Source organism: Hoplias malabaricus, chromosome 17 (genome assembly GCF_029633855.1).
Source record: "Hoplias malabaricus isolate fHopMal1 chromosome 17, fHopMal1.hap1, whole genome shotgun sequence".
NCBI classification, from domain to species: domain Eukaryota; kingdom Metazoa; phylum Chordata; class Actinopteri; order Characiformes; family Erythrinidae; genus Hoplias; species Hoplias malabaricus.
In genome coordinates, this window is record NC_089816.1 from 22030076 (window position 1) to 22042468 (window position 12393).

General features: G+C 42.1%; 2 protein-coding genes across 2 annotated transcripts; one reads left to right on the forward strand and one right to left on the reverse strand.

Annotated features, from left to right (window-relative positions):
- Positions 1-46: 46 nt before the first annotated feature.
- rab33ba (RAB33B, member RAS oncogene family a) lies at positions 47-6504 on the reverse strand. Its single transcript, XM_066650006.1, has 2 exons — positions 5297-6504; positions 47-3075 (listed from the first exon to the last, which is right to left on the reverse strand). Exons 1-2 carry the CDS (start codon positions 5513-5515, stop codon positions 2584-2586), a joined length of 711 nt encoding a protein of 236 aa, XP_066506103.1. The 5' UTR covers positions 5516-6504; the 3' UTR covers positions 47-2583.
- Positions 3924-12388, forward strand: ugl (ureidoglycolate lyase). The gene is made up of 15 exons (XM_066650005.1): positions 3924-3946; positions 7549-7677; positions 8004-8222; positions 8710-8800; positions 8928-9004; positions 9189-9299; positions 9617-9676; positions 9761-9917; positions 10280-10478; positions 10754-10832; positions 10955-11047; positions 11132-11204; positions 11301-11368; positions 11586-11716; positions 12048-12388. The coding sequence occupies exons 1-15, from the start codon at positions 3941-3943 to the stop codon at positions 12214-12216; spliced, it is 1662 nt and encodes a 553-aa protein (XP_066506102.1). The 5' UTR covers positions 3924-3940; the 3' UTR covers positions 12217-12388.
- The last annotated feature ends 5 nt before the right edge of the window (positions 12389-12393 follow it).

A 12393-nucleotide genomic window follows, 5' to 3' on the forward strand; every position in this document is an offset into this window, starting at 1 on the left:
GAAACGTTACACATTGTCTAGGTATTTCTTGATTATTTCTCACAATGAATAATTTTTTAAATAGTGCTTTATTCAGATTCTGACTGAAACAAAAAGCACAACAAGCAGGTTTTCTTTGTAACACCAATGACCATTAAACGGATGGCAGACTCAGCTCTTTCATTATGTCCCATGTGAAGAAATAGCAGATTCTGGCACAGAAAGTCAAACGTGAACGGCTGTGTGAAGACATTAAAAGTTTAAGGTCAGAACTTGACGTGAAGTCCCTCGGTTGTTTGGCTGATCACTTGAACAAAAATTAAAATTCTGCAAAAAGGAAAGCACTGTTTAGAATAAAAAAACGTCATCATAAACGTCCTGAGAAACAAAATTCTTACCAAGAAGACGTCGTCTTCCCCAGGCCCTGTGTATTTCATCTTTAGGCACACAAGAATAAACACGTCGATCTCAAATGAAAAGAAAACTTCAACTAAACCATGGGAAGCAACCAAAATATAAACAGTCCGCAACTGAAAACAAAACCCAATCTACTACTAAACCACTGCTGTTAAGATTGTCTTAAATGCTAAAGAGGGTCCCACTTATGATCATCCATTATTTACAGAGAAATGAGAAAGCGTACGGCAGTCAAAGAGACAGTTCCTCTATTATTTTTCCAGTCGAAAGCTTCACAAGATAGTTTTCTATAAAGTAACAATTTGGCAAAAATATTTTCACAATTTTACCCTTATTATAAATGTAGGGTTTCAGTTCTGAACTGGAGCTCTGATGCTAATGCAGCATTCTGACTCCTGAATTTGAATCATATTTAAACATAGGATTACACTGTATCAGAATCCACAGAAGCAAGTCTTTTTCAAGATTACTTATCAACTTTGTTGTTAGCATGTAGTTTGCACGATGCCAGTGACCGCTCCATTTCAAACCTAAAGAAACATTTCAGGGGTAAAATCGGGGTAAAAATGTGTATATATTTTTGCCAATGATTTTTAACTTAAAACTAAATATGTTTTCCTAAATTAAAACTCACATATGCCCTTTGCAAAGTACACCCACAGGACCTGCTGTGGTGGAAAAAGGACCTTACATGCTGAAAAGCAGGACGGGGTTCAGTCCAAGGCTTCTCAATGCAGAAAACAGTGACGTGCACGTGCAGGACACGGCCGTTTGATTCGGCAGCATTCCTCTGAGACACAGGCACTGTCCTGCTCTAAAGCAGTGTGCATGTCTAGTCGTCTACTGATATGCTGAAGGAGCTTATACTGTTGCTCTATTAGAACAATATCGTCATGCAAGAGCAAACACAGTGCACTATATGAGGTATGGGTCATATTTCAAGAATCTGTGCTGCATATTAGGAGCGAATGCTTCAATAGATTCGGAGGTCTAACGTCATTCTGTATTCATGAAGGAACCTATTAGGAACTCCAGGTCTAAGCTGTTTTTCTCTATGAAAATAATGAATGCTGTTTGAATATGAGCAGTGCAACACTTTTGCTTAGCACAAGGTGCATTCATAACAATCCACACAAATGCTTTTGATTTCTCTCATGAAGGAAAACAGCTTAGTCTTGGCGTTTCTAGCATGGCCGAGAAATTAAATACAGATCCTTTCAAGGGGACATCAGAAGTCTGATCACAGGAGCGTGTATGACAGCCTAACTTTGATATATACTATTACAGTATTAATGGAGCTTTTTCAGTTTTCAACCACTTTTTAAAGACAACATTGTTTACTCACATGGTTCACATGAGGTTGGGATAAAACCAAGGGCTCATTTCAGCGTTCCTTGTGCAGTGGATTGTGTTTGTGCAGGACCAAAAGGACCTAGACTCTGGGAAAAATTCATATTCCACTAAAAAAAAAATCAGAGTCACTGTGTGTTTTTTAGTCCCTGATCTTACAGATTTCATTTAGAAATCTGTCTTAACTCACTTTTACACGAAGGTGCCTGAAGAGTCTAGTGTCATGGCCAGCAACGGTCATTCATTTAGACACTGACAATGAATGTTGAATTAACCTGCTGATTTGCTGATTAGCTTTGTGCTGCTACTCACAGGCTCTGAATAGTTCAGTCGTAAGTAAAGTCAGTCAGAGTGGTTTGAGGTGAAGGGGTGGAATGGAGAGAAAAGTAATCTTTGGGAATTATTTTGCATTCCACATCCAACCACTTTGGATGACTTTGTTTAAATCCTAACAATTTTATTAGGACAAAGTTTTGGAAAACAGATGAAACCTACACATATATTGTATAGTATTTGCTTAATGATTAATAGTAGTTAGTTAAAACTAAGCATTGAGTTAAAGGGGGCTAAAGGCTGTCTGTTTTAATGCAATTGCATTAGTAGTGTGTTTGTTATATTAGGTGATCTGAATCTTGTAGATGATAAATATTTCCACTGCTCTAATGCCTGGGAAGATGTTTTTCCATGTCTATAAAAAAAAAAGTTGTGAGCTCCCTTTTGCCACACAAAGCCCCAGAGTTCTTTTAAATTCACCTCACTGGCTTCTCCCTTTAAACCTATGACACTTTCCATTTCAGTTGTCTGATAAATGCAGAGGAACTCAGCTCCTCCCCCTCACTAGCTCCTCCAACAATTGCAGCCCCAGGTTCCCTGTTGCGCCTCCTCGTCGTCCCGCCTCCTCAGAGTGATGATGTTGCTCTCGACCGGCTGACTCAGCACCAGGGGCTTCTGGGATTTCAGCTTGTGGGCCACGGTCATAAAAATAGCCTCCACATGGTCACTGCTGTTGCGGCTGCCGTCCTCGCCACCGCTCGGGTTCTTTGCAGACGTTTCAAACAGAGGCATGGAGTGGGCATCTGCGAACTGCTGGGCCAACTCGGTGCTCACCTGGGCCAGATGCCTCAGGTCACACTTGTTTCCCACAAGGATCCGGGGCACCTCTTGGCCCAGAGCATGCTGCTTACACTCTTCGATCCATGCCGGAAGACTCCTGAAGCTGGCAGCATTCGTCACATCGTACACGAAGACGACGGCGTGAACATTTCGGTAGTAGTGCTGCACCATGCTCTTCCTGAAACGCTCCTGACCTGCAGTGTCCCACAACTGGACCTGAAAGAATACATTTTTGATATTAAATATTGAAAGATATTTTCAAAACATGAACTGAAATGATTCCCAAGAATTTCATTACTCCAGAAAAGCATTAAACCATTACTCCAGAAAACACAGCTCCAGAGCCCAGTGCTAGAGGTCCTTGGACCCCATTATGCCCCCTTTATGCCAATACAGCTGCTGGAATACTGCACACTGACAAACAGTGTTGCAGATAGAGGACAACAGACACACACAGAAAGAATTCAGTGTTTTTATATTCACAGCACTGAAAAGCACTTGTCTTTTGCGCAGTGAAAGAGAACCAGTAGGAGAGTGTATATGACTAAACAGAGACAGAATGGAGTGTGTGCTGGAGAGGCAGCGTGGGTGTCTCACTGAGAGTAACAGAGAAATATCACAGGGATATTGTGTCAGTGCGCAGCAGAAAATAGAGCGGACGGTCTGTGATTGCTGTGACAGGCACAGGGAGCAGCTTCATATCTGACCAGGTTAGAGCAGAGAGGAGCAGTTTAATTTCTTATGGACCACAACACTCTTCAAGAGTTTACTGCCCTGTCCTGAGCAAACACGACTCAATACAAATCATTATCAAGCACAGATGCATATCTTGGTCCAATACATTTAAACTGTACTTTTCATACCTTCTGATGTGTACCATGAAATTGTAAATTGGGAGTTGATAAATCTGGATTACATTAGAGAGGAATGTAAAATGTAAATGTAAACGGTTATATTTGCAGCAAAATGAATAAAAAAGCCTTAAACATTAGGCCATATTTGTCTTCAGCTTTACTGACAAACAGAGGTGCAATGACCCTTACCAAAGTCCAGTTCAAGAGAAACTAACCGTCGAAGGAGAATGCTGGCAAGTTTTCCTGTTTATTGCACTTTAAAATACAAATTATGCCTTCTTTCAAAAGAGCCATACATTTCTGTCAGTACTGAAGATCTACATACTTGTTTTTTGAAGTATAAATTGAAGGAATACTGAGATATCTGTGCTTTAGATCGTGAAAAATTGCTAATGTACTGTAATACAGCTTTGTAACCTGATACTGAAGTACTTTCTGGCTTTGAGAAAAGGGTGCAATGTTGTCATGAATAAAAACATTATAAAATAGAAGATATATGGGGATAGGATATTAGGCAGTCTGTACACTGTATTTTTTTATTCACTAACCAGACTTTGAAATTCAAAGGAAAGTGTTATTAATTTGACTTGGGGCAGGGCAGAATGAGTTTCTGGTCACAGGATTAAAATGTGACAGTACTAGTGCAGTGTATGTGTCAAAATACATAATACATATCATAATACATATATGTTTTGAAGTATTCATTCATTGTCTGTAACTGCTTATCGGGTTCAGGGTCACAGTGGGTCTGGAGTCTACCCGGAATCACTGGGTGCAAGGCGGGAACACTCCTTTACACATTCATTCACACGCTCACACCTACGGACACTTTTGAGTCGCCAGTCCACCTACCAACGTGTGTTTTTGAACTGTGGGAGGAAACCGGAGCACCTGGAGGAAACCCACGCACACACAGGGAGAACACACCACACTCCTCACAGACAGTCACCCGGAGGAATCCCACGCGAACACAGGGAGAACACACCACACTCCTCATAGACAGTCACCCGGAGGAAACCCACGCAAACACAGGGAGAACACACCACACTCCTGACAGACAGTCACCCGGAGGAAACCCACACAGACACAGGGAGAACACACCAAACTCCTCACAGACAGTCACCCAGAGGAAACCCACACAGACACAGGGAGAACACACCAAACTCCTCAAAGACAGTCACCCGGAGGAAACCCACGCAAACACAGGGAGAACACACCACACTCCTCACAGACAGTCACCCGGAGGAAACCCACACAGACACAGGGACAACACACCAAACTCCTCACAGAAAGTCACCCAAAGGAAACCCACACACACAGGAAGAACACACCACACTCCTCACAGACAATCACCAGGAGGAAACCCACACAGACACAGGGAGAACACACCACACTTCTCACAGTCACCCGGAGGAAACCCACACAGACACAGGGAGAACACACCAAACTCCTCACAGACAGTCACCTGGAGCGGGACTCAAACCCACAACCTCCAGGACCCTGGAGCTCCACTGTGCCGCCCTCTTGAAGTATTGTGATGTGATATTTCCTTCCATATCTCCCATCTTTATCCTCAAACTCACCTTAATTTTTTCTCCGTCGATTTCTATCACCTTCTCCCGAAAGTCCACGCCGATGGTGGCCTCAGTTTTATCAGGGAAGCGTCCAGCGCAGAAGCGATAGGTGAGGCAGGTCTTCCCCACTCCTGAGTCTCCAATCACAATCATCTTAAAGATCCGAGTCCGAGGAGGAGGCAGCGAGGAGCTGAACTCCAGGGAGGAGAGACATGACTCTTCTGCCATCGCCCTTGGTCTCTCCGCTGCTTTACTCCTGGTCTCACTGACGCTTTAATCCTGGTACCTCCACAGCTTTGATCCTGGTCTCTCCACTGTTTCACCCTTTGTCTCACTGCCTCTTAATTCCAAGTATCTTGTCTCACTGCCTCTTAACTCCAAGTATCTCCACCACTTTACTCACTGTCTGTCCACTTCTTCACTTATTGTCTCTCTGCAGGTTTACTTCTGGTCTCTCCACTGCTTTATGTACAATCTCTCCACCACTTAGTGCCTCTCTGCAACTCTCTGCCTGTCCACTGCTTTACTTACAGTCTATCTGCCCCTTTACTTACGCTCTCTTCACTGCTTTACTACAGTCTTACTGCGTTTTATTTCCTGTCTCTCCAATGCTTTCCTCTTGGGCCCTCTGCTACTTTACTCTCCTCCTCGCCCTCGCTTTATTACTGGTCTCTCCACCAATTTATTTCAGTTTCTCTCAGTTCTACTCCCGGGCTCTCTGCAGCTTTACACCTTGCCTCCCCACCTCTTTACTCCAGGCTGTCTGCAGTTTTATTCCTGGTGCTTTCACCTCTTTTCTACTGGTCTCTCAGTGGCTTTGCTCATCGTTTCTCTACCATTTCACTCACGGTCTCTCCGCAGTATAACTCCTTTTCCGTTTGCTCCCGGTCCCTCTGAAGCTGTGGTCCTGGTCTCTCCGCAGCTTTATTCACGGTCACTCGGCAGCATTTCTCCCGATCTCTCTCCAGCTTTTCTCACGGTCTCTCCGCCGCTTTACTCCCGCTCCACTCTCAGCTGAGTCACTCTTACCGGATCACTCCGTATCAATAAGAAAGAAATAACCCCGACCAGGAATTATGAACTGATATTGATGCCTCCTGCTACACGTTGGAATTGACCCGCTTATTAATCCCAACCTGAAGACGGGAGCTTTGTGCTGTTTCAGAGATATTTGTCCTGAACCGGGCGAGCCCACATCTCCACACTGTTTTGGTTTCTTAGCCACGTACGATGTTAGCGCGTAATCTCGCGAGATCTCAACAAAACGCGCTGGGCGTAGACTATCATGAAACAAGATTAAAATTAAGTATTGGAGGCAAGATTTTTATTTATTTTTTTTTTTTTGGTTGGTTGGTTTGCTTTGTTTTTTAGTATTCTGTATATAAATAATATAACGCTTCTGAAAAGACTGTAGTTAAAAAAGAAATACCACAAATTCATCCAATTTTACTAAAAATAATTTACTCCTAAATTAAGTTAAAAAAAGATCCATTAATCGTGTTTAACCTTCTTATGCCCCCGTGGTGTTATTTACACGTTTGATGACGTATAATGCATGAAATAAACAGTCAACGCCATGAATATTTGCGCTTTGACACGGCAGTATTGCAGCACGGTGGTGCAGCAGTCACACAGCTCCAGGGGCCTGGAGGTTGTGGGTTCGATTCCCGCTCCGGGTGACTGTCTGTGAGGAGTTGGTGTGTTCTCCCCGTGTCCGCGTGGGTTTCCTCGGGGTGCTCCGGTTTCCTCCAACAGTCCAAAAACACAAGTTGGCAGGTGGATTGGCGACTCAAAAGTGTGTGTGTTGCCTTGTGAAGGACTGGCGCCCCCTTCATGGTGTATTCCCACCTTGCGCCCAATGATTCCAGGTAGGCTCTGGACCCACCGTGACCCTGAACTGGACAAGGGTTACAGATAATGAATGAATGAACTGCAGCATTCTAGACTCTCAATTTTAGTGATAGATAGCAAGACTTTCATACATCACAGATCTAGGGAGCCAATACTGTCAATTTGTGGAGCTGGGCTTTCATGCTGCAGGCAAGCAGTGTATTGTAAGGAATAATAAAATATTTTCATGGAAGCTTTTAATGAACAGAAATGGTTTTGTGTGTGATAGATGGCCAGAGATGGACTTTAAGACGTGAACAAGATTTAAAAGCATCTCATGCAATTTTGTTACAAATTTATCATAAGAACATTTACCAAAACATTGATCAAAACCATATCAGTCCAGTTCTGACAGCCATTTTGGCCCCTAGGGCCTCAGAGGTGTAGAAATGGAAGCCCCTCCTGGGGGTCTACAGCAAGAGATTCAGACCCTCTTCACCACTGAAGCGCTGAAGTTTCTGGCGGATTTATGCTCCACATTCCAACCAGAGGTTGACAAGGTGAGTGAGTATGGATCATACCTCATCTAGGGTGCTGCTAAGAGGCTGCTTAGCTAGGGTTAAGCAAAGGTGGGTGCATGGGGGTTAGTAGGTAGTTACTATTGTGCATCAGGGGGTGGGATGTTATGTGGTTATATTTTTATGTGCAGGTGATTTCTATTGTATTGGTTAGGTTGTTGTTATGAGGCTGCTAAGGTAGGTGATTGTTTAAGCCTTGGTAGTGTTTACACTGGTAATTTTGCAGCATTCCAGGTGACTGCTAAAGCTTTGGTCCAGAATTTGTATAAAGGGGGTGTACAAAGTTTTTCTCTGTTTTTACACATTAGGTACTTAAGCTGCGAATTCTCCGGAAGGTTCAACTAGACTTGACTGGAGAGTTGCCCAATTTCAGAGATGACACAGCTCATATCCGCAGTGACCAAACCTGGAGGGTCAGCCCTGTTCCTCACCGACTGCAATGCCGCCATGTGGACATAGGTGACCTTTCACCTTGTAATACGCAACGTCTCATTCAGGGCCTCAATTCCAAAGCCCAGGGAATACAAGTATGTCAAGCACACTAACAAAATATCATTATGGAATAATAAAATCATGAATAAAAAAGTCATTTTACATAAGTATAGCTGGTAAGAATTTACATAAGGCCACAGGACATAAGCATAAGGCTTTTCAGGATCAGTGACATAAACCTATACATGCGTTTTCACCTCAGAAAATATTGGTTATATGTCATCATCCAACTTGCCTCATTTTCAAAAGTGTTGCTCAAATCTCAAGGTAAAAAACATGCCATGACTTTTTATCATTTATTATTGCGTCTTACCTGATCCCCAAAACATTTTGGAATTTTGGCATAATATTTCTGTATTAAAGGAATGGAAATTATGCACACTGGTTAGTATATAAGGATTATTAGATATGTCAGTTTCAAATCCCGACACTAGAGCAAAGCACAGCTATTAATTCATTTGATAAACAAAAATAAGACTGCATTCTCATAACAGATACAACAATGTTTTTGTTCTGCTGTAGGTAGATTTTGATGATGGTAACTGTCCAACTTATTACAATCAGATAAAAGGCATCTATAATGTTTACCAGGCTGTGCACAACCAGTTCCAGGGTGAGTCTTTTATCTGTAACAACTGGCCAATGCCTTGATCCATTAATCAGTACTTTATTTTTAATCAGGAATTTTCTAAAAACTGAAGCCTAATATCTGCAACATTTTGCTTTTCATCTTCAACCAGATGCTCCTTGTATATCTCAGGCCCCAATTCTTATGCTCCGCCCTCGTGCCTGGAATATGGTGGAACACAACTTGATGGTATAGATGTTAGTTTTACTTTGCTAGTTCCTAGTACAAGGTTGATGCTTGTTTAATGATAATTTTAGAAAAATGTCTATCAATTGCAAAACTGGTTACAGAATAGAGTTCTAATGAATGTGGAACACAGGTAAGCAGATTAAAAAAATCCAAATTTTGAGTGTGTGTCTCTATGCATAAACAGGTAAATGGTCGTGAAGTACCTGGTCCACTCTTTGATTTTGGCCTGTTGATGTTCCATAATGCAAAGCTGTTGCTGGAGAATGAGAGTGGCCCCTTTTTCTACCTGTCCAAGGTCAGAGCCTGAGCAACATGTTCAGGGTCCAGTTTCCCAAAATCTTGCTAAGACCATCTTAATGAGTAGAGCGAGTGTTCAGTGTAATGCCTACTGCACCATTTAACAATAATCTTAATACTACAAAGGATTTGGGAAACAAAGCGCAGTTTATAAGAGTTAAGGGCTTCATAGCTTATTAGAAGTGAATTTTAAATATATAGGTGAAATAGGTTTATAATAACTGATATTGCTAAAAATCCCTGTCATCTTCAGATGAATATATTTTGAGCTCCGATAACATTGGCTGATACCTGATAACACATAGTCTCTTTTAGGTTGAAAGTCATGAGGAGGCAAAGCTATGGAATCAAATTTTTCTCTGGACAGAGGACAAGGTAATTTAGTAATTTAGTTTTTGTTTAAATTTTCACTAGAATTTTTGAAGCTATGTGAAATTTCCTGTGTGTTTTTGGTCATAGCTGGGCCTGCCGGTGGGCTGCATAAAGGCAACGGTCCTGATTGAGTGTGTTCTGGCCTCGTTTGAAATGGAGGAGATTCTCTATGAGCTCCGAGAGCACTCTGCAGGTTTAAACTGTGGCATCTGGGATTACTCAGCTTCGTTTGTGAACAAACTTGGTCAGTCTATAGACTATATAATTAATGGAGTTCGGTGAAAAGTCCATGCGTGAAGCTCCTCCCCCTTCCAATTTACCATCTTATAAAATTTCCCATTTCAGATGAGTTTTTCCAAACCCACAGCCACCTAATCTCTTCTGTTTATGTCTTTCCTTGTGCTCTTCATTAAAAAGGTTCTGCTTTGAGCAGAAGCTACTCAGAACTGTAGTCTAACTTCTCAGAGTTCTCTACCCTCCATTTGTTTCCTTCATTCTTCTACTACACTGAAGGCATGGTCTGAACTCAAAAAGTGACCATAGTGATCATTGGAATGTAACTGGTATACAGTGTAAATGAATCTCAGACTCTCCTGGTTTCTGCAGGTCACCGGGCAGACTTCCTGCTCCCTGACCGCAGCAAATACGTAAACATGGAGAAGAGATTCCTACGCAGCTATATGGAGTTACTGGTGCAGACCTGCCATCGCAGAGGAGCCTTGGCCACCGGTGGCATGGCAGCACTGCTGCTTCCCAGAGACAAAGCGAGTGTCCTTTACAAGACAGTAATTACCACTGTCAACAGGCAAGAGAAAGCATAATTCAGACAGGTTCACAGTGTAAAAGTCAAAGACGACCCTTTTGTTAACGTGCAGATTATAAAATACTCCTATTCCTATGTTTATAACTTAAATAATCTAAGCCATTGTAAACAATCAATAACAATGAATATCTAAAATACAACCTTTACATTTAAATCCAGCAGCATTGCCCCAAAATAAAGTCAGGTGTATGTTGACGTATTGTTACTGTATATGTGTGATCTGAGCACTAGGTTTAAATATCCCTATGTTAATTCAGACTAAAGCTATTGGAAATCCAGACTGGAGTCGATGGCTTCATGGTGTATGACTTGGACCTGATTGAGCCAATGCAAAAAGTAAGTGTCCTATTTAACACAGTGCTCAAATAAAAAAAAATCTTTTTTTTGGGACATTCTGTGCTGTCTCTTTTCTATGCACACAAACAAGTCATCTCTCTCTTTTTCCCTTTTCCAATCAGCTGTTCCAGCTTCATTCTCAGGGAAGGAACCAGCTCCACCGCCTGAGGGATGACCTCACTGTGACCCCTGAAGACCTGCTCACAATGCCAGCGGTCAGTCAGTCCGGATGGTGACACTGTGGGATGTACAGTCAGTACAACATTGCCATCTACATCTATATTTATATCTCTCTTCAGGGAGGAGTAACATTGTTTGGATTGAAGTACAACATCGCTGTGGGCGTGCTGTTCATCGAAGCTTGGCTTTCAGGTGAAAAATATAACATTTTTAATAATAATTGAAAGCTGATAGGGAGTTTTTATTTTTTTAAACCTGCTACATTTTCTACTTTTATATTAAAAACAGGTAGAGGCCATTTCTTCTACAAGGGGCAGGTGGAGGACTCGGCTACTGCAGAGATCTCTAGGTCTCAGGTGGGACTTTTTTAAAAACTTAGGATCTAACTCAATGCCTGTAAAACATGGTAATATAGCAGTGTGCCTTGCAGTAATTTATTCGTCAACTAAGATATTTTTAAACCACAATTACTTGCATTTGTTGCAATGTTAACAGTTTGCCGAGACCTATATTGTGATACTTGCATACATACGACATACTGAGCACCCTGGTGACCCAATCTACTTGGCTCAGGTGTGGCAATGGATCAGGCACCAGGTAAAACTGGAGGATGATGGGAGGACCGTGACTTATGGGCTGGTTAGGAGTCTGGCACAAGGCATGATGAGTGAGCTGAGGGCAGTGATGTATTGTCAGACACAAAGGTACAGCTAATTTTCTCTACATTCTTACACTATACTCCAAAGATGACCTTTCTGGAAAGTTAATTTTGGAAAAAAAAAAGTTAGAAAGGTTGTTGTTTCTTTGGACTTCCCATTGTCTTCATGGGTTCCCTCCTCCAATCCAAAAATAAATGCTGGGAAGTGGATTGGCTATTCAAGAGTCCACAGGTATGTGTGTGTGTGTGTGTGAGAGAGATGCCCTGGGATGAACCGGCACACCATCCCTGCTCTGTTTGTGTAGGTTTCAGAAAATTACCAAATAAATGAATGTTAGATGTTTTCCATATTTAGCCTTGTTTTTCTTTGAAAACAGAGATGACGAGAGACTGACCACAGCCATGTCCATGTTCCTGGAGGTGGTACAAAAGAGTGATTTCCCAGAGTTCCTCACTACCTACCTGCACCTGGACCACACCTTCCTTAAATCTCAGTGTCTACACGAGGAAAGACGGGAAGATGGGCCTCACAAAGCCAAGCTTTAACTGCTAATGCTTGCCCACTCATTTACTCCTTTCATGAACCCTGCACATTAATGACAAAAAAAGTGACATTAAATCTAATGACTTAAATATAGAACAAAAGGGGTGCCCCTGAATGCTTACTTCAGATGGAAATTAATGCATTACAGAAATAAACATGATACATATGGTATGGCTCTG

What these genes read in the sequence shown, in the direction of transcription:
- ugl (XM_066650005.1), top strand. An exon ending in CCTTTTTCTACCTGTCCAAG is followed by an intron (nt 9,300 to 9,616) that starts GTCAGAGCCTGA and finishes AGTCTCTTTTAG; the next exon opens with GTTGAAAGTCATGAGGAGGC. An exon ending in CAGAGATCTCTAGGTCTCAG is followed by an intron (nt 11,369 to 11,585) that starts GTGGGACTTTTT and finishes TACTTGGCTCAG; the next exon opens with GTGTGGCAATGGATCAGGCA.
- rab33ba (XM_066650006.1), bottom strand. Translation starts at nt 5,515, where the DNA reads ATGGCAGAAGAGTCATGTCTCTCCTCCCTGGAGTTCAGCTCCTCGCTG. An exon ending in TCGACGGAGAAAAAATTAAG is followed by an intron (nt 3,076 to 5,296) that starts GTGAGTTTGAGG and finishes GTATTCTTTCAG; the next exon opens with GTCCAGTTGTGGGACACTGC.